This window comes from Lepisosteus oculatus, chromosome 29 (genome assembly GCF_040954835.1).
Source record: "Lepisosteus oculatus isolate fLepOcu1 chromosome 29, fLepOcu1.hap2, whole genome shotgun sequence".
Lineage (NCBI taxonomy): Eukaryota > Metazoa > Chordata > Actinopteri > Semionotiformes > Lepisosteidae > Lepisosteus > Lepisosteus oculatus.
In genome coordinates this window covers 3,051,176-3,073,111 of record NC_090724.1, presented here as the reverse complement: position 1 = coordinate 3,073,111, position 21,936 = coordinate 3,051,176, and the positions used below count along the sequence as shown (strand labels likewise).

General features: G+C 43.2%; 1 protein-coding gene across 1 annotated transcript in view; it reads left to right on the top strand.

Annotated features, from left to right (window-relative positions):
• The window catches only part of LOC102698575 (ephrin-A2), a 143,448-nt gene extending 122,281 nt beyond the window's left edge, over positions 1 to 21,167 (top strand). The window contains exons 2-4 of the mRNA XM_006639934.3: positions 2,911 to 3,203; positions 9,410 to 9,475; positions 11,326 to 21,167. Coding sequence (XP_006639997.2) covers positions 2,911 to 3,203; positions 9,410 to 9,475; positions 11,326 to 11,447 — 481 coding nt within the window. The 3' untranslated portion in view covers positions 11,448 to 21,167. The remainder of the gene's footprint in view (positions 1 to 2,910; positions 3,204 to 9,409; positions 9,476 to 11,325) is intronic.
• Positions 21,168 to 21,936: the final 769 nt, after the last annotated feature.

The following is a 21,936-nucleotide window of genomic DNA, read 5'->3' as shown; positions in this document are numbered from 1 at the left end:
CAGTAAACGAAAGGGTGTCAGCTTTTGTGTGTCCTTATGAAGCTAAGATGCGTCAGTCTGGCACCTGAGGTTTCTTCGAGAGCAGTCTCCCTCTGTGCTGGCAGACGCTGGCGACTGGTTACCAGTGTGAGGGCGAAAGCAGCTGAGAGGGGTGGGCACAGTGCTGAACCCCCTCCAGCCCTGGATAAGACATGTGTGCCCAGACACACAGTGCAAATCTCCCACTTGCGTTGTAGCCAGCAGCCAGCCCAGGTTGAGAAGCAGTACTCGCTTAGCAGTTTTGGCCTTTTCAAATTTTGTCATTTGCACGCTGCAAATTCTTGTATATGAGCTAACCCCCGATACCGCGAGTCCCGTGCTCGTCGTTCCCTAACTTTGAGCAAATTTGTGTGGACCAGCATGTGGATGGAAAGATCACATTAAAAAAGCTTTGCTTTCTTTCTCATCAGTGGGATCTATGCAACAGCTCGAGACAAAACCAGCCACTCTGCAAAGGGTCCACATTTAGTCACTGAGAGCTCAGCCTATAAAGAACACAAGGGCTCATTTTTAGAAGTTTTGATTTAAAGGGAGATAATCTATGGAAGGAGCTAAAATAAAGACCAATGAAATGATACAGTCTGTAGCACAATTCTAGGACATTTTTACAGGTCAGAATAATTTTATGTTTCAACGGCGTAATTTGCCCCATTTGTTGTGTTTTCAGCTAAACCAGCCAAGTGATTTCCGTCTCCTCATTTCTGAAACAGTTGTGAAGCATCCATGCGGAGCACTAAGCAAATCTTGCAAGGCTCCTAAACAACAAGAAGCGATAACGATCCATTTTAATCATCTCTTGTTGGCACAGTGGCATTTTAAATAAATAGTGTGCACAGGTAGAGCAGTAAAGTTGAAACTGTGAACTGGAAGAGAAGCTATCCATCACTTAACTGCTTTGTTGAGAATGGTTGGGGAAAAAAAGTTAGAAATCTCAAGTTCTGCCCTATTCTGCAATTATCTCCTGATCACGAATTGAAATTCTCTCAGGATCTTGGTGTTATGAATTAATAGCCATAGTAACTTTAATAAAACCCATGACACCCTGGGAATTTAACACAGGCGAAGATCTATCTACTAAGCAGGTGCTCAATTTGTGTTTCAATTGCTCAGACCACCAAATTCATTTTATCAGAGTTGGGCGAATGCCAGAGCTTCTGAACTGCTTAATAAAGCTGCTCCCTTTTCTGAACTTACTGTCAATCTTACCTGTTACCTGTTACCTGCTCCATCTGGGCACAGTTCTTTCTAGTCCAGAGGCCCGATTGTATTTCTCTTGTACTTTCCATGCGTTTCATGCCATGTATTGTTGATTTATTTCAGAATGGATAATACAGCAATTTTTCAGGTCACCCTCACTAATAAATAAAAGAGATGTTATTGCACATAGAGCTGCAGGTGTGCAGTACAAGCCAGAATCCACTCACCTGGCCCAAGAGTATCATGTCATGATTTCATGACTGTTTTTCCTAGGATAGGTACACACTAGGGAATGAATTTTCCCACAGAAGTGAAAGATGCCTCATCACATTAGTACATTTTGCTTCCATTAAGAATTTAAAGCGTGTATGCACAAAGTACACATTGTACATACTATTTTGGGCGAAAACTGTCATGTGACATTAAATGTAGGGGTGTCAGCTCCTCCACACTAACTGGCACCCCTAACTATACAAGACCAAAGTTCTTTCTCTGGACTGAACCTTTTCTTTTTGCCTTTTTGTTAATTACTTGAAAATATAATATTTTAACAATGTCTTCACTTTCATCTCCTTTAACTCCTTGAAGCACACTTGTACATTGTTTTATACCTGTTGATTTCATTGTGTTATTAGCTGGCAGAAATAGCAATCAAAATATAAAAAAAATGGAACCCATAACTGCCTCCTTAAGCACAATTTCAATTATACGCATGTGTGATTTAGCACATACTAAATGCAAAATGTTGTGTTTTCTTGTTAGTGAGTGCTGTATAATCCTCATTTAATACCAGCTAGTTAGTTCGAAAGTAAATGTTAATCCCTGTCTTTTCAGTGTTCATTTCTTTTTTTTGCATTTGCATTTCTCTTTTTAGTAAGTGACTTCCAGTGTTCATTTAACGCTAGGTCATCAGTAAAAAATTAAATGGTAATCTGTGTATTTCGAGTGTACTGCGTAGTTAAAAGGTATTATTAGCAAAATATTATTTGTTTAGTGAAATATAGCCCCGGGGAAGCTTTACTGTCTTTTATTGTTCCAGATGGGAAATTAGCTTTGCAGGCAGGTAGAAGACACAACACAATGCACAGTACATTTAACACAACTTAAACCCATTCACAAATAGGTGACATACAGGTATGATGAGACACATGAGAAAAAATTAATATATGAATGAAGTCAAATATACAGTCAGTTGTCTACATCAAACAGGTTAATAGCCATGGGAATAAAATGTCTTCCTTCTATTGTGCTTGAATCTCAGACCATGCCCAGATGGAAGGGGCTCAGAGTGCTGTGGATGTGAGAGGCCCCCTGACCCCTGACCCCTGAGCCCCCTGAGCCCCCTGGGCCCTGAGCCCTGAGCCCTGAGCCCTGAGCCCCCTGAGCCCTGAGCCCTCTGAGCCCTGAGCCCTCTGAGCCCTGAGCCCTGAGCCCTGAGCCCTGAGCCCTGAGCCCTGAGCCCTGAGCCCTGAGCCCCCTGAGCCCTGAGCCCCCTGGGCCCTGAGCCCTGAGCCCTGAGCCCTGAGCCCTGAGCCCTGAGCCCCCTGAGCCCTGAGCCCCCTGAGCCCTGAGCCCTCTGAGCCCTGAGCCCTGAGCCCTGAGCCCCCTGAGCCCTGAGCCCCCTGGGCCCTGAGCCCTGTGTGCGTCTCTCACGGCCTGCGCGGTGTGTTGCAGGTTCCAGCGGGGGGAGTACACTGTGGAGGTGAGCATCAATGACTACCTGGACATCTACTGCCCCCACTACGAGGACCCCCTGCCGCAGGAGAGGATGGAGCGCTACATCCTCTTCATGGTCAACTACGACGGCTACACCACCTGCGACCACCGCATGAAGGGCTTCAAGCGCTGGGAGTGCAACCGGCCGCAGAGCCCCAACGGGCCCCTCAAGTTCTCCGAGAAGTTCCAGCTCTTCACCCCCTTCTCCCTGGGCTTCGAGTTCCGCCCGGGACACGAGTACTACTACATCTGTGAGTGTGCCCCGCCTCTCGCTCCCATCCATTTTCTACCTGCTCTGTCCGCCACAGGGTCGCGGGAGAGCCTGAGCCTGTCCCGGGCAGCAGGGGGCACAGGGTGGGGTACAGCCTGGAGGGGACGCCAGTCCAGCAGTCCACCACAGGGGGCGCACACACACTCGCACCAGGGCCAGGTTTCCCAGAAGCCAGTGAACCCACTACTGGAAACTGGAGGAAACCCATGTGAACACGGGGAGAACATACAAACTCCACACAGACAGCCACTATGCCACCTGCCTCTGTTTCCCTTACTTCGCAATCTTCAGAGCCGTCTTAGTTTTTTATGCTAATATTTTCTTCAGTGTAACATTGGCATCTCGTGTTCAGAAAGGAGCAGCGGAGATTCAGGGTTTAATTAATACGCCTGCCTTGTGCTGATTCAATTTGGCATTCAGGACATGAACAGTCCTGCTTCTTTGCAGGGAATAAAGTAAGAGGGCATTTTGCACTGGAGCAGAAAGCAGTTTGTGAAATTTGCTTGATTTTTTTTTAACTGCAACTGTTTCCTGCAAGTGCAATTCGCCAATCCTTTTCTATTTTCTCAGAGCCTTCAAAGGCAACACTCTTGAGAAAAGGAAGTGCTGGAACCCGGCCCATAAGATTCCTGCTTGGTGCTGTGTTTTTTCAAGATGTTGCCAGCAGTAGTGTAAATATCCATTACAAAGAAAATGTTCCAGTGTTTCTCAGAGTTTTGCCTGTTTGTGTGCTTGACTTAGGTGTTCAGAACACTCACCCGGCTACCACATAACCCCACTGGATTAAAGGAGAAAAAACTTAAAGGAGAATTAAGATAATACTTTCAGAAGAGAGTTTTCTCTCCTAGACAGGGAACTATATCTCAAGCGCAAGGCATCAAGAAATATCCAAACACCAGGACACAACTCATCGTCATTAAATTTCAGTTTTAATTTTATGATGGTCATTTCACTGTGCTTTATAAAGTGTTTGCCCCACTTTCATGTAAGCTAGTATTTCCACATCATTAACTGCACTGTTATTAGACAGAGTATGTCCATAACAAATTCGGTACTGTTGCTCCTTATCTCAGAACACTAAAATAAATCACACACTTATCCCTCCCCTCCCACATTAAAGTGGAGTATATCGCTACAGCCACAAATACAGCAGAACTCCTAACCTCTGACCTGATCTGTTTGTACAGTTTAGCACCTGAAACAGAGCTGAGAAACTGCAAAAGCTGACTAAGCAGAAATTAGATCGGTTCTGGTTGGGAGGCAACTGGTCAGAAGGAAAACTCCGAAAACATTTTCAATTAAATTTCCAATTATGCTTCAATTGCATGTATTGATAAGAAATCTTCTTATGAGTTATGTCCATGCATGAGTGCCAAAAAGTCCTGTTTGTGCCTAGAACTTGCAGCGTACCAAATGTCATTGAATTCGGAGCTGCGTCCTGGTGGCGCACTTGTCTGAGCTGAGACATTGACCCTTATTTTTGTTTCTGTAGACGACTTGTGTGCCCCGAGTCAAGCTCTCAGCTCAGCAAACACTTGTACAGCACCTCCATTGTAAACTTGAAAGCTGAGCAACGTTCGTCAAACAAGGTTTACAGCATAAAAAAAGACACAAAGCACAGTTTCAGCCTTGAGCTCTTGTCTCTCTTGGAGCAACCAGCCTGCGCCTCCCACATTGTCCCAGCTCCTGGTCCACGTTCCACCTGGCTTTTAGCTGCCTGTGAAACTCCTCTTCCCTTTCTGGGGAAATTCAATTTGGCACTTTCCTCACTCTTCGATCCTACTCGCCCTTTAAAAGGCTTTATAAGGAGGCACCTGTAATTTCATTTCAGCACTCTGGTCTCTTAAACGGGTTATGTTTGCTGACTGCTGAGTGCTTTATTGCCTTTTAATGTCTTGCGCACAGCTTTGGGGATGTACTTGACCAAGCACTACCTGATCTAAAAACAAACATATCGACCACCGTGAGGTCAGAACTTCGTTAACAGAAACAGGAAAAGGGAGACAAGGTGAGAAACGGGTCGACAGCGCGGCAGTGCTCCTTCCTGTAAGCCATCTCCTACGTGGCGGGGTGTGAAAATATTGAGAACTGAAGCTCGGCTTGTTGAATCGCGGAGTGATTTCTGCAAAGCCCTTCTTCCCCGTCAGGTCAAGCGCTGGGATTCGCGGCGGCGGCCTCAGAAAGCAGCTAATAAGAACCTGGAGGAGAGGAGAGCAGAGAGAAATCCTTTTTCTTATCTCTCAGGCCTTCTTGTGGCTGTTGTCCACAGCCAGCCAGCCCCCGGCCCAGGGCTGAGCGTATGTCATCCCTTTCCCTTGATGAAAATGTCAGTTTGTCAAATGGCGAACACGCCATCAGCAGGACCCCAGCTTCACAGGGAGAGATCAGTGCCCAGTTACGGGCGCTGTCATGCAGAACATTTAGAAATTATGCTGATTGGCAGAATCATATTTAGCAGACAAACCTGGCGGAGGCAACCGCCAGGCCTTCCCCTCCCCACCCCCTTTTAACAGCCAAATCCATTAACCTAACACAAGCGCCACACGGGGCGAGACTGTGCGATGTCTGCGTGCTCTCGGACAGCCCGAGCACATTTCACAGGATGCTCCTCGCCTCCTTCTCAAGGTCAAAATGCGCTATTTTGTTCTACATTTTCTTTTTTTCCCCCCTTGCGCATGACAGGAGTAAATTTGCTGGGGTGCGTCTGTCCCCATCTTGCTAATGGCCCTGTGAAAGATGGCCTTTGGCCTGCTAAAAAGGCTCCCCACTGGGTGGAAACAGCCAAAGGGCTCGGGGCAGCGCGCTGACTGCATTAATGAGACCATTGGCGCTCATTTCTTTTTCCTCTTGTTTTCGGAAAGTTGAGAGAAAGAGGGGGGGGGGGAGTTCAAAAACGGATCAGGTTTTTCATCTTTAATTAAACCGGCTCATTAAGAAGGCCGTGTTTATTTGTATTATTCATTTGACCGTGTTGCTAGGAAGTCACCTTTTAGGCAAACGGCACCACCCTCAAAATGATTTGGCCTCCAGGAAGAGGTCTGGAAATGACTGATATTTCAGAACCATTTAAATCCAGTTTGTTACTGATCAAAGGACCTGCTTGTGAAGTTAATGGACCTCTGGTTTAGAAATTGAAGCCGGGGTACACTGGAGTCGCTCATTTTCAAAGCACACAGACTTCTGCCGAACAGAAGGCCAAGAGCGCAGTTCATTTACACAGCTTTTCATCGCAGCCAGGAGCCTCAGAGTGTTGCACAGTAAGGCACAGTAACACAACCAGCAAGCTACTGCTGGGGTGAAACACACCAGCCCTTCTGTGCCAGAACACCCCACAAGAACCGGTCTGTTCCAAAGGAATTAATCTAGAGTTACATTGAAAACATTTAACATCAATTTTTTATGTTCTGTTGGAGCACCCAAGATGCTTTTGGTATGTTTGGATGTTTCAGTAAGGCAAGGAGGGTGAGTGAAATAAGAAGATCTGTTCTGCAGAAAACTCCAGCAAGGAAGTGCTTGCTGTGCAAAGTCAGGAATGCTGAAGATTTTTTTTTAAATGGGATATGGATAGACAAAGTTCAGGAAGGGAATTCTAGTGTTGCTAATGAACTGTGATTCGTTTGCCCATTTATACAGGCGGTTCTGAATAGATTTCTGTCCCTCTACTTACACCACTTATTTCCTTATGAAAACAGCAGAGGACTGAGGTTGTATGGTGTCACATAAATCTTTCAGCATGCCAATTTGGGACCTCATAAAGGAAGCATAAGCATTACATTTAGATTATGAAACATTGAGAAGCTGTTTTTTCCATTTTTCTTTATGAATTTAGCCCTTAGTGACTGGCCTTGCTGAAGGGAGGCAAGAAGGAGGATGTGTTTTCAACAGGCGGAATTAAGACTTGGCTGTTTCTGATCTGGCTTATGGCAAACAAGGAGCAAAATGGTTGGATAGCGAGGCTTCTGAGGACGTCCAAGGCTCCTCGAGGGCAGAGTTAGTGTAGATGGGATGCTCTGATTTTGTCTTCAGAAGGAAGCCCAGGTGTCCATTTTGTCTTTCTGGGTTCTGGATAATACCCATGTCGGTGTGAATGTGTACAGAAACCTCCATTCCACAAGTGTCACGTCGCATGGCGAAGTGCACGGCATGCATCTTTGAATTATCGAGCTCCACAGGAGAAGCGCTGCACCATTTGGCAGCCCTGTCTTCCTCCCTGCTCGCCTCCAATTGGCAGCAGGGACAGCAGAACTATTTACAAATGCAGGGGGGCTGGCCTCTTTGAGTCTTGCTGTATATATTTGAATTCTGATTGTCCTTTGAGTGACGGACAGTTATTTCAGAGGAGCTGCAGCGAAGCAACAAAGGGTGGGGCGGTGGGGGGGACACAATGTCCCCCTAACCAGCAGGGCGTCCCGCAGTTTATTGTGCGCCCTGGATGTTTTCACTCTCGGAGAAGAAAAAGTTCAAAGTCAGTATTCAGTCCCCCTGCCCGTGACACGGTTCTCCATCTCGAGCTGATTTTTAATGCTCTCCCCCTGAGCACCTCCCAGCCGGCCCCTGCATTGTGTGGCTTTGTCTCGGGCAGCAGCCCGAAGCTGGGAAGTGTTTTGGCGCTATTCAGTGGCCTTCTTCTTTATTGGATCTGGGAGAAAAGAGGTTTGTTTGGCTACTACCAATATTGTAGCTGTCAGGGCCCCCGAGGTCTTGGGGCAGAGGACGCCGAGCAGGGGGTAACCTTGGTTATCTGTGGACAAAGGCGCTTGTCCATCACTGCCCCCCTTCCCCAAATCTTGAGTGAGTCAAAGACAGGAGGTGAAACCAACCTAATGCTCTCAGCATTCACCCCCTGATCCCCCCCCCCATCCCGAAGATTGATCCGCGGGTGACAGCATTTTGACAGCTGCTTCTCCACAGCTGTGCTCCGTCGAGCTTGGGTGCACACCGCTGAGCCCAGGATCCAGTGTGGGAATGCGGCGGGAATACAAAACGGTCCTGTCGATGGGAACGGACGGACGGGGGGGGGCAAGGGAGGGGGGGGGGGGGAATTGTGGGCAGGTAGGGGTTTGAGGGGGTCAAGAGAACAGGTTGGCAGCTGGTTCTGCCTTTCTGAATTGGGGGCTCGCAGCCCATCCCCAAATCATGGGTCCATCCCAACTTCTCCAAGGTAACAAACAGCATTGTGTGTTCCGTTGTTCCGTTGGGAGGGGGGAGAAAATGAGGCCTATTTGTTCTTTGTTCCACACACCTCGCAAAATTGTTTCCTGCACAAAGGGAGCACTTGTTAAGAAATCCATTACTGGAAAGACTATCATTAGTGATGGGCTTTTATGTGTCTGTTTTTATTTTTGATAACAAAATGCCTTGTCATTTTAAGGGTACGTAAAATGAGAACACTGTAGTAAAATTGTAATTAAGATTCCATTAGGACCAAAAAAAAAATTCCAGCAAAATGCAGTCTTAAAGTGTTCAAACGTTTTCTGGCTCTTCCAAAGTGGGGACTATACATTAAGTGCAGAGAACTGCTAAAGGAGTAATTTCCATCATGTGTGTTTTTATGGTTACTTCATCTTTCCTTTTCTGTTTAAACATGCTTTCTTTATGACCCCCTTCTTTCTTCATGTCTTTGGCTAGTGTAGTCAAGTCTTTGACCAGGAGAGTACAATTTTGTTCTGTTCCCTCGTGGATGCTGCGGTCTGCAAGGTGATTGGTGATCACTGGTGTTGCTTCTGTAGGGCACCAGACATTAACATGGTCTTACTCTGATCACTGAAAGCCATTTACAGTGTAAAGGCATTTGGTGAGGTCATACAGACAGCGGCTGTGATCTGTGCGTTATTGTTATAGACAGAGAAACTGCTTTAACTTACACGGATTACATCTTTCTAACCTTCAATGTTGTGCTGTGCTTAATGGTTATACTTGACGATGAGGATGATATTTATTTTATTAAAACAGCTCAACAGGATTCAGTGTTGGGTCTCAAATGTATTCTCCTTCTTACCTATTTTTATCAGCTATGGAATACAGAGCAGTTGTCAACGATAACAATAATGATCCAAAAAGCTGATCCAAAAAGATGCCTGAACAATCAAGCAGTTTTTCAGAAAATGATTGACCAGCTTGCAGGATTAGTCTGCTTTTGTATTCATGGTAGCTTCACTAATGCCCCTCTGTCTTTCTGTTCCCCAGCATCCCCTCATCCTAACCTTGTTGGGAAGCCCTGCTTGAAGCTGAAAGTATACGTGAAGCCGACAAGTAAGTTACCCCTAAACTTGCCAACACAGAGAGCATGAAAATCCTGATCCAACACTGAGAAACACTTTTTTTTCATTAGACGTTAAGATGTTTTAACATGAGTTTTTGCCAGTCTTAAACTGTGACTGCAGCATCCAGATCCCAGCTGGTTTAAGACCTAGCAACCCTGATAGTGAAAAACATGGTGGAGGATGTGGGCCACACTGTTAAAAGTCTGGGTGTAAAAGAAACTGGGGGGAAAAACTATTCTCTCTGTTATTCCAAAAACATAAAAAAATAAGACTAACAGTCTTGCAGGTCCTGCCACACAAAAGACAGGAAAGCTTTGTCTGGCACGCCCTTTTAAATCCAGAGAGGGGCCTTGCTAAGTTCGGACAGTGAGCACTCAGTCACCTCTTTGCCTCTCTGGAAATGTACTCCTCTACTTTTTCTGCAGAGGGAAAACTAACCTCTATAACTCTGCCCCCATGTTCAGTCAGAACAGTCACCCTTGATAAATAAGTTTAACTAAATCACTAATTAATAATGTAACTAATGGTACTCAACCAGTTCAAGCCTAGATTTGACAGTTTACAATCTGAAAACCCAAACGACTCTTTCAGAAACACAGCTGCTAAGAACACTGGTGCCACTATCAATTCACAGCTGCACCCAGCAAAACTGAATATCAGCTAGCATTTACCTATCGGTGCTGGGTATCAATGTGACACTTGTACTGTGGCATAAATCCCTGATCCTTGCATGTTTCTGCCTTACTTTCAATCCATCATTGGCCTCTTTGGAGCAGTTAAGTGGGCTAGGTCATTAAAAAAGGATTTTCAGAGACAAGCTTTTTATTTGTGGAAGTTCGGGTAGCTGGAATAAGCTATCTGATGGTATTAAACATCTGTCACAATACAGAGAGATACAGGAAGAAGGCCTGTCATTGAGGAGGAAGGGTCCTTGAAATGTACTTTTTAAATGCAGTTTTCCAGATTGACTTTGAACAATTTAATATGCAGTTCGTGTGACTGATGTGGCATTTCATCGTGGCTGAAAAGACGGTGCCTGTGCCGCGTGACAGAATTTGAATAAAAAGTCACATTTCTGCTCACTGGCCTAAAAACGTGAGATTTGTCTGCATAAGCACAAGATTTGGAATTCCTGGTGTAAACCATGAAGTATGGCACCGCATATGACAGAAATAAACTTGACTCCTAGGGTAATTAGCCTGCAGCTGTAGTTTACGTCTAGATGAAACTTACTTTGCAGTCATTTGAAGCAGTTTACGCAAAGGCAGGAAGTTGAACAATTTTCAGACAGTTGAACAAAGTTCGGACAACTGAAGACAGATGGACCATGTCTGAACTTCCCAATCTTTTCCTGTGCCCTGTGGTCTAAATTTCACCCTGATGCATGTGACATGCATCAGGGTGAAATTTACTGTACTGTACAGTAAAAAGGTGCTGTCCTTAGGATGAGATGTAAAACTGAGGTCCTGACTCTCTGTGGTCATTAAAAATCCCAGGGTGTTTCTTGAAAGAGTAGGGGTGATACTCTGCTGTCCTGGTCAAATTTCCCATTACCAATCATGGCCTCCTAATAATCCCCACCTCTGAACCGGCTTCATCACTCTGCTCTCCTCCCCACTGAGAGCTGGTGTGTGGGGGGAGTACTGGTGCACTCCGGCTGCCGTCGCATCATCCAGGTGGGGCTGCACATTGGTGGTGGAGGGGAGTCCCCATTACCTGTAAAGTGCTATATAAGTGTAAGGAATAATTATTATTAAATTGGTCCCCCTCTGTGTGGAGGGCGTCGCTCCAGCCCTCCCTTGGTCTAACATCTCTTCTGTCTCTCTGGGATGGTTTCAGATGACTCCGTGTACGAGTCCCCGGAGCCCTTCCTCACCGACGACAACTCGGGCTGCGGGCTGGCCGGCCCCCGGGTGTCTCTGACGCTGGCCGCGCTCTTCACACTGCTGGCCACGTCGTAGCACCGCCAGGGGAGCGGGCAAGGTACCGCTGGCGCGCCCAGGGCAACGGACACGGAGACCCTGCGGCGGTCGTGCCCGCGTGCTCCACCCCCTCGCCAACGCCGCCGCCCGCTCTGCCGTCGCCGCCCCCACCCAGCGCTGCTCGGGCGTGGGAACGAGCCCGGAGGGCCTTCGGCGTGCTGGACCCGACCGGAGCTCCGCAGGAACTGCGCGGCTCTCCGCCCGCGCCCAGTCCCCGGCCGCGACTCCACGAGCTCCGCGACGAAACCGGGATTCCCGGACTCTTTTCGAGCCTCTCTGTTTGTTGACCGAGCCCCCCCCGCCCAGCTCCCCAACCACTTCCTCCTTCGTGGTGCTTGTCGTCTGGTGTGCTTCTTCGCTCACGTCGAGGCCAGGCTGACCGTTGGCCTCGTTCAGTTCCGAGGATTTTCACTCCTCCGCCTGTACAAGCTGGTGTCTGTTGTGTGCGTTTGTTTTCTAAAACTCGTCCTGCAGTGACTGGAGAAACGGCCAGCGGACATCTCTCGTAGCCGTCGGCGTTGTCCAAACTCCCCCTCACCCTCTCTGCCAATAAAGCAGCAAAAGGCATTTACTGGAAACCTGCCAAAGACACCCTACTTCTTTGTTTTTTTTTATGATGTTTCGAGGTTGTTAGACCTTCAGCATTTGCCCTTGGAATCCTCTAGTGTCACTTGAGCTGGTCCCACGGAGGGCAAGATGAGGGTTTTCTTTTTTAAGAGAAAAAAAAAATCTTTTTTTAAAAAAAAAGGTTTGGTGAACCCACCTTTTTCATTGGTGCTGATGAGCCTCTTCTCGCCCCCCACAAAACCGCAGCATTGAAGAGACGGGCTTTGATTCTGTGACGATGATCAGTTTTGTGAATTGCCGATGTTCTACTGAATGTGGAGTTTCCTTTACTGCACCCAGTGCTCCATTTACACCTTCCCCTCCAAGGTACATGAGATCTTCGCAGCTGCTCAGTGTGGAAGGACAACCCCCAGCTTGACTGTTGTGAGCGCTCTGAGAACTGTGCGACTCGGGGGGGGATCAGAAATGTCCCCCCTAGTGGTGGGAAATTGTCACAGCAGCTGCCTTCAGATATTTTGAAGCTTCGTAGCACTTCTGCTTACTGAAATGGACAGTCCCGTTTTGTAACCTGACTAAAAAGGGAGTCAATTTCTGACTGATTTAAAAGAAATTAACAATTCTCTCCAGAGTAGGCATCTCAGATAAAAAAAAAAGGTTTTAACAAGACCGGAAGAAAGGACAAAACATTTTAAATGTATCTAAATGCAACTTTTCTATTTTATTTTATTCCATGCTATTTTTTACTTTTGTTTTTTAAAAGCAGCAGAAATGATTCACATGTGCTATTATTATAATGTAGTCCCTGCAGTGTGTAGAGCGATGATGGCACCTGTCTGTGCAGACAGACAGGTTTAGAGGAGTCCGCTTTTTTGCTATTGTTGTTGTAGTTTTTTCTTGTGTGTATCACAATGCATTCTGGTACTTGTAGTCCCGTAACAATTTTGGGAAAATGGTCAAAAACATCTAATGGTGTAATTGCAAACCAACTTATTTTTCCTTTTCCATTTTATTTTTTCCATGTGCAAATGTGTTTCAGTTTCTTATGCAGTGTCTTGCTTTTTGGCAAATGAAAGCTTCAAGAAAAGAACTTAAATAAAAGCTTTTGTTCATAGCAAAAACAGTTCTGGTTAACAGAATGGAGTATCTGTGTAACATTTAAAAGGATCTGTAACCATAAAGCAATCAGTGACGAGTTATTTGCTTTAAAGTTAAAATTCATATACTGTATATAGAACACATGTTTCCTCACTTGAAGTGGGAGGTTTACTTAAGTGATTTCATATTCACTAAAAGAACTTTCAAAACGTCCAGTCTGTTTTTGCATATATTTGCAAATTGGTTAAATCACACTTCAGTTGAAAGATTGAATATAAAATAAAACAGTGTTTAAGAGAAAATAAATATTTGTACCAAGTAAACATTTACTTGCATTGCTACCCTTTTAAATTATTTCTAAAAACCCTAGAACAGAAAGACAGAATTGGTTGACTAGACTTGACCAAAAGATTGATCATCTTCATCTTCCAGGTGCCTAACGAGCTGATAGAATGATAGCTCTCTGACTCCATGTGATGGGTGTATGATTCTTGCTGGGATAGTGAAACAGTTCAAGAATGGTCTCTCAGTCTCTACTAGCCACTGCCTTTTAATATCTCTTAAGGGTTGTGCAAAAGTCCATAAATGTCCATTCATTTATATGGTTAAGAATGCAATCTACCAAAACCAGTTTTGCTCCTCCTTATGGTTTCCACAACCCCAAAGTGGTTTCCGTTTCTCTCAAATGCCGAGTCACTGGAACGTCACAATTTTTCACCTCCCCCCAACAGTGAAATAATTGAAGGGTGCATTTATTTCTTTGTGAGCCTTTCTGATTAACCTGAATCAGGTCACTCTTAGGGGTCATTTAAAAGTTCTAAAATTTCCCAGGGACGCCTAGGGCATTCTCACAACAAAAGAGCTGAGGGTAATAAAGGGAAATTTGTCCCCACAGCACAGTTAATTTACCTGTAACCCTGCACCTGTGTCACTCAAAGTAAGGAAGAAGCAGACTAAATTCAGGTACTACAGATGTCTGAGACTATATTTATCTTTAGATAACTTCTCCAGGTTGGGGTTGGAGACACAGATATGAGAGGATGGTGTAAGATATGTTTATTAATTAAGGATCTAGAACAGACTACTTGTGTTAATTTAAAGGCTTAACAAAGGAGGAACCGAAGACTCATTCAGCCTGGTGTAAAGTTTTGGTTGTGTTGCAGTGCATTTTATCTAACTGTTGTTTGAAAGTAAATGCACAAGATCCCCTACTTTTCTAGTGGACAGGATTTTCCTTATTAGGAAAATGCATATGTCCAGCTGATGGGTGGACTGGATAGTTCCAAGGAGCTGCCCAAAATTTTGGTTCAGAAAATCATAGGCCTTCTGTTCAGCTTCAGGTGGTACTAACTCCAGGAGAAATACTGATACATAAATTCTGGTATTTTAATAAAGAAAAGTGCTGGCTTGGGATCACTAGGATGAGATATTGGTTGCTTAAGCTCACACTCCTAGTGGAGATGTTTTGAATGACCATGGGGAGCTGGAAAAGAAGACTGAAAAACTTCATTTTTAAAATGTTTTCCCCGATTTTTTTTTAATGAACGCAGAGCCTTGGCTGCAGAGACAGCAGTCCTGTGTTTTCAGAAGCATCATGGTTAGGCGGGGATAGGTTTTGTATGACCAATAAATAGAACACTTCTGTTTCAATCCACCTCTGTGTCTATATGATACAAATAAAACATATACAGCATATATTCATTTTGTCTCAGAGCACATAACCCCAAATTCATTGACATTATGGCAATTTTTTGGTAGACCACGGAAATCCCAAATATTGTAGCTTGATGTTTAGAACAGGCTCATTATCCCGAGAGCACAGCTCTCTTTCTCATGTTATTCCTGATGGGAAGCAACCAGGAAAATTTGTACTGTATGAGGGCCAGACAGAAACTGATGCCCCACTTTCTTTTCTCAAGCAAAATGGATTTGCCAACTAATTGCTGCAGGGCTCTATAGGTATATTGTGGAGCTCTGCAGCAAGGAGAGGGCAATTTCAGTACTGAACGTTTCATTCTTCTCCTGTGGGAAGTACATTCTTAAAAATTGTGCACTTTCTGCGCGACCCTTGTATCATCTTACCATATTCCTTTAATCCACGCAGTAAGCATACGGTGAATGGAGAGGCATGAAAAATAACAGTAAAAGGTGAATGCTGTGCTGTGTATTTCAGGGCTCAGTACTGCTTATTGGTGGATTGTGCACTGCCTGATGAACACTAATCTTTGACTGCTTAACGTTAATTTAGGTGAGCTGTTCTAGGACAAGGACAAATCAACATCTGCGAAACCAGCTTATAGACCTTAGTAAAATAAATAAAATATTAGCACCCTATGAGCTTACCTTCACAGAAACCTGAGATTTAAGCAAAGAGCCTGGTGACAGGAATGACTCGGTGATTGACTAATTACACGGCCTCAAACAAGCAATGAGAGGGAGACACCAGTGAGAGTGAAAAAATCAGAAATGCGGCATTTAGCACCACAGGCATGTCAGAATTCTCACTCACGAGGTGTCTGCCACAGGTGCCCATGGCATCGTGTTGCCATCATGACCGTGTCCTTTCTGCGATGGATGAAACTGCTTGTGCACACATGTGAAATGAGATATTGTGTCCGTTCTTGGGCTCTCATTGCCCATTGGTAATGTTCAGAGATTCTCACCCCAATGCTAATTTCTTTACTGTTTTTGGTCTATTTCGCTGTACGCCCACCCAGTTTGGTGATCGTCAGGCATTTCCTTCGGTCTCAGCTCCCCTGGAGAGCTGCAGGGAGAATGAGAAAGGCCTCATCTCCAAATACATGATGAGCAATTCACCCCTTTGGCATCTGACACTCCATTCACCCACAGTGCCCCGCAGGATAGTCGGTTCTGATTGGAGGAGCAGCCCATCTCTCACTGACATCACAGCAAGCCTGTAGCCGCCTAGAAAACTGCTGGAGTCGGTGGTTCGCTTAGAGAAAGCCCTGGTCAACTAAAATCAGCTCTTCGCCGGCAGTGCTGCACTGGCTCTGCTTCACTGTCTGGGGCATTGTGTTCGCAGTTATCTCTGTCTTTTAATTGTTTTTTTTTGGGGGGTGTAAAGTATGCTGCAAAGCAAATCCAGATTTCCCAGTGAAAGTCCAAATCAAACAGAAAGTTGCTGTAAATGCAGTAGCTTAAGGAGGAAGGTGGGGGTGGGGGGGGGGAGAGATTAATTTATTTTGATTGACAGCCATTGCTCTGTTGTCATGGAGAGGGTAGCACCAGTGATGGCCCCCACTGACAGGACTAAGTCCTCTGAAAGGAAGAGATGGGTCACTGTCATTTACTTTCACCTGCTTCTTATATTGAATCAATCTGGCAGGCAGAAATTGAGAAGGAGTCAAATCATTCTGCTTTTGATTTGGGTTTTTTTGTGTCCAGGACAAGTTTGTGTTGGTCACAGTGACAAATGCGCAGACAACACCCCCTTGTATATCCAGCTGACACATTTTTGAAAGAAAGCAATAATATAATGTCTGGTAGATCCAGTCCCAGGAGCATTTATTTCCATCCTTGGGTTTTTTATGCTTTTTAATTTTAAGGAGATGTATCCACAGAAAATAATCAGAATGAAATCGTGGATAATCTGTCCTGCTCTACAGGGGCTGATACTACCTGTCAGACTGGCTGTAGCTCATATTTATGTTGCATCTTTGATCTTGTTAATTGAACAGAGTGACCCCTTCAGCCAAAGTTTGAAGTCACAGGAAAGAAATGTACATCTAAAATGTTCAGCACCTCCGTGGAAGAAACATTGGCAGTAATTGATCGGAATTAATTATTTATTGCCACTTCATGGTTCTGTTGCAGTGAGAGAAATAGAAGTCAAACAAAACAGACTTGGGTTTTGTTTGATTAGCAATGACTTCATCCGCGCCCAGAGGGTTCCAAGGTAGCGGTTAATGGGGAACATTAATGTCTGATGGAGAGTGTTATGTCCTCACTTTATCTTTGATTGTTAAATGTTATTTGACAAACTGATTCAGAAGAGTCCGCAAGAACTGAGTCAGGCACTAAAATGAAACACAAACTGGCTAATGTCAGTGCAGCAGAACAAACCGAAAAGACTCTGCGGTGAATTAGCACAGGAAGAAATTGAATGAGACAAGAAATTTTTCAACAAAAAACGTAGCTGGGTATGCCAGGCTTTTTGTAAGCCATTACTACATTCTGAAAATAAGCAGATAAGCATTTTTAAGACATTTTCGTTTAGCTGCTTTTCTGAGTCAAACCCTTTAATTTCTTGTTTTGAAACAAAAATTCCAAAACACAATCCTTCCCCCCTCACTGGGGCACAGAACTCCGTCCCACCAGAGAGCCCCTCTCAGAAGCCACAGTCTCTCTTCGGCCTTTGGAAATCAAAAACATCACTTGAGTCCTACTGGGTCCCTGTGTGAAATATGTTTCCTGTGTGGAGCAGTTTTCATGAAATTGCAGTTAACAAGATAACGTCTGATTGCTGTCATTGCTTGTTCTGAACGATGGGATACCGAAACCACTCAGACGTTTAAGCCAAAGCAAAGTGTTGAGCTCTTTTTTTTTTTTGTTTTAAAACACCATAATTTTGAGCGAATGGAGAGACTGGGGTGAAAGGAAACAATTTCAGAACAATGATATTTCAAATTGTGTTTCTCTAGTTGCGTTTCCTCTCTCCCTGGTGATCCTGTCCCCTCAAATCAACGCTACCAAAGCGACCCCCCGAAAGTTCCCTGACATTGCCTGAGGATTACCGCTCACCGTATTGTGACATTTAAAAATGTTTTTAAAGAGAAAAATTCCCTTTTCAGGCTACTTTCCTGCTCAGTCACTGCTCCTATTTTTCTGACATTTTGTTTGTATCTCAGCAGTTATACTCCCAGAAAGAAGAATTAAAAGAGCAGCATGCCTCATAGTTGTGCTGTATTTCATCACAAACAGAAGTATCCAAGAAAATTGGGATACCTGCCATTTCACACAGGTGTTTTATCCTCAGTGGAGTCACTTGGCTAATATTCTGTGACTCTTATTTTTAGACAAACAGCTTCCTGCTTTTTCCAAGGGTGGACTTTCAATAACTGGCAAAGAATATGTCTACTAATGAATTCTTTAAAAATGCATACTTTATTCAATACCTTTTATTGCAGAGGAGCACTTACAAAGGCAAGGTTCATTATCAGAGAGAAGCCCATGAGATTAATTCTCTGTAATATCAGTAAATCACTTTTCTTTTTCTTAGAAAGTGGCATTGAAACTTCTAATTAATAGAGATGTACCTAAATTAAGAAATTCATGGATTAAGAAAATATAAGTCATAGACTGCTACCTAGTGATCTCTCAAGTAACTAAATTACTTTCAGAAACAAAAATATAACTTTTGTTATGCATTTAGCGCTCGTTATGGCATAATTAAAATGTAAAGTGTAAAATCAAAAGGTACAAACGAGGAATGAATCCTTGATAAGAGACCAAGAAGCTAATTCAATAAGAGGCTTGTTAGATGCATTTTATAGTTGCTCAATAAAGCTTTTTTTCCCCATAGAGTGAGAGAACCATTATCGAGCCATTTGTTTTATATCAGCTTCTCCATATATAGTAAGAAGCCATCAAAGTCTTAATTAGTTAGAATAAGGTGCTTAAATCTTACTTCATTGCTGGGCCTTAAAATAAGGTTTTGAACAAGAAAGAGCCATGCTTCATGAATTTATATGTATGGCATAACTGGGACATTTATTTAACTACATAATTCTGGGTAAATGCAGATTGGGGGAAACATTTTCATGACAAATATTTCAAACCTGTGTTCCTCCTGCTGTGTTCACTTCTCCCTGGAGTTTCTTGGTGCTGTTTTTGGTTAAATATACCCAACTTAAACTGGTTTTATAAATTAATCAATTTAATATAGTGGTGTTTGATATCTTTCATCTCCAATTCATACAACAGTAGGCTATTTTTGTCACTGTTTCTTAGGCCTTTTAGATAAAGATTTATCATATTATACTACTAAAAAATGTTGTCATTGTCAGCAAAGATGGAATACCCTCTTCACAGACTTAACCAGTATATACTTCACTCAAAAGACTTCAGTTTCTAGAAAGGTGTTCAGAAAAATGTCATTTTGATAGCAGGCAATATTTTAGGACATTTAGTATATAGAAAGGAACTTATTTTTTTCTGTTGTATGCAAAAGATTGCTGAAATTCCAGCTATGCAGAAACGTCCTTTTAAAAGCATTTTTGTTATTTGTCGATTCTTTGTTAAAAAATGTATTGCAAGCCCTTACATATAATTATTGTGGATCAATGAAGGCTTCTCGTCACCTCCATTGTGAAACATTATGATTATTTCTCAAAGGCATGAAATATCTTGTCCATCACAGCATGTAACTTTGATTTTACACAGCGCTTATAACCACCTTTGGCAGACGGACTGGTCGTTTTCAAAAAGACCTTATGATTTGTATTCTGAACTGACTGCAACTGTACAAAGAAAGCAAAGCCTTTACGATATATTTTTTACTCTTTTTTGAAGGGCATTTATGGAAATACCTATTCAGATGAATCCGTTTCCTTAAGGAATGTATACTTCGGAAATGCCTACCCGTGATTTTCTAACTTCTAATTTTCTATGGGTGCCTGCAGCGAGCTGAGGATTTTCAGGACGGAGCACTAGAAGCTCTGGTCTCACAATTCTAACGTTATAAGGCTCTGAATCAGGGGTGCCAGCCTTGCAATTTTCTTTTTACTGACTTACTGAAAGAAAATCTCCTAGTTCTTACTAAAAAACACACTATTCCCCTGGCTAATCCTCTTGGCTTGACATCTTGGGGTTCCATTTCCTGCAGTGAGAAGCTAGGGAGTTTCTTCACCCTGTTTTTCATTGCCTTGGGTTTTCTCTGCCCTTTAGACACAAACCTACCACACGAAAGAAACGGCTTCTTAAAACACCAGTGCCTTTTCTCCATCCGAAATAATCAAAATCAAAAATGGGTTTATGGATGGGAGTAAAATTGGGCATTTTTTACCAGACAGCTGGCAGCCCTGTTCTGAATTCTAGCTAGGAGAAAAATAAAATAATGGAGCAGGCAAACATCAGCAAATTACAAGTGGTGTGTGAATCCGAGGGCAGTAAATTTAAAGATGTCTGCCCTGTGAAAACGGGGGCCCTGGGTTTTTTACCCTCCTGGACAGCACAGGACCTGAATACAAAACGATCTGGTAGCAAGCAAAATGGATTGGCACATAAGGGTTCTGGGCAAAGTGCGTTTGAAGAAACAGCAGATTTAAGCCTGCTGTGCTTAATAGGACCATCTGAAAAATCTGCCTTTTTGACTGTTGGTTTACGGGGAAAAAAATAAAACTTTTATCACAAGAGCAAGCGGGGGGGTGGGGGTCGGGGGGGATGTTTTGTTAACTTGAATAGAAATGTGTTTTCCCTTGTAGGAATCCTATAGAATAGAATATTTGCGGATTGTGTACAGAATATGTACGTGTAAGTGGAAAAGTCATTTTAATTTAATTCTAGTTCTATCCTGCTCCCCATTCTCTATTAAACATAATGGTACATTACAAGCCCTCCTCCTTGTTAATCTGTCTTTTCTTGGCCGAGATTTGTGAATCCCAGTGAAATGTATGGAAATCTGGACAAGTACAGACCCTGTATAGTTTCTAGGATGTGTGCCGTATGTTTTGTATAGCGATCTATGTGGAGCACAGATTGTTTTCTGTCAGGCATGCCTTAACTTTCGTCATCTTTTTTTGGTTCTGTTTAACATAATCATATATTTTTTATTTTTTTGTAAAATAAAACCTGTTTGCTTGCTGGAATCTTTTTTTTCTGGGGGGGGGAAGAGGGTCAGATTTCACTGTATCTCAACCTGGACTATATCCTAGGTATGCGCCTTTCCGTTTTTACTTCATAACATACGTGGCTTGTGGTTACCAATGGTTATCAGCTTTGGAATTCTGTATTTTTTTATGATACAAATATCAATAAATGAAAGTACAAATAAATAAATCTGTAACCGGAGAGAGCTAACCAATTTGTCCTTGCTTTGTATTATTGTAATACTGCCTAGTAGTTTTTTTTTATAATTTATTTTTCACTTGAATTGGTCATTACCTCACCAATGCCTCGACATTCTCTTATTAAAGGCCTTAGCGCAACCCAGTCTCCCCCTTCCTACAATATCAATTACAAATATCTTTTTTTATTACAAAGTACTATATTGCCTCTTAATTTTTAACTTTCTACAGCCCAATTTCTAACAAAGGCCTGAAAACCAAAAGGGAATTTCTTTTTAAATATATACAATACATCTGAGAAGAATTAGGAGCAGTTGTGAGCAGTGCATATATTACCAGAATTGACATTGCATTTAAAAAATTGCATGTTGCTAAATCAATAAACAATTAAATTACCCATTAAGAAAATAGGGAGAGGAGCAGGAGCAGTCATAGTTACAAGACTTTAAGCTTTAAGATGTAATATTGGGCTTTCTTAAATCGAAAAACATTAGCCTAGCATAATCAAAAAGTCACTAATGCTATTAACACTACTGTCGACTGAGACAACACCTGTTACAGGCATAGGTACAAGTATGTGGAGTCAACAAATAACCCTCTTTGAATTCCAAAACTTAGCAATGCAAAATCCAATTAACTCTAACCAGCTAATTTGTCACCCAAACTATTAATGACAAGTGTTAAAACAGATACACTTCTTCCTGTAGTTTTTTCTTGATTGTTCTCTTGGGGGGGAAATTCAAACAAAAGATCAAGATAGATCATGTCATGGAATAATGGTG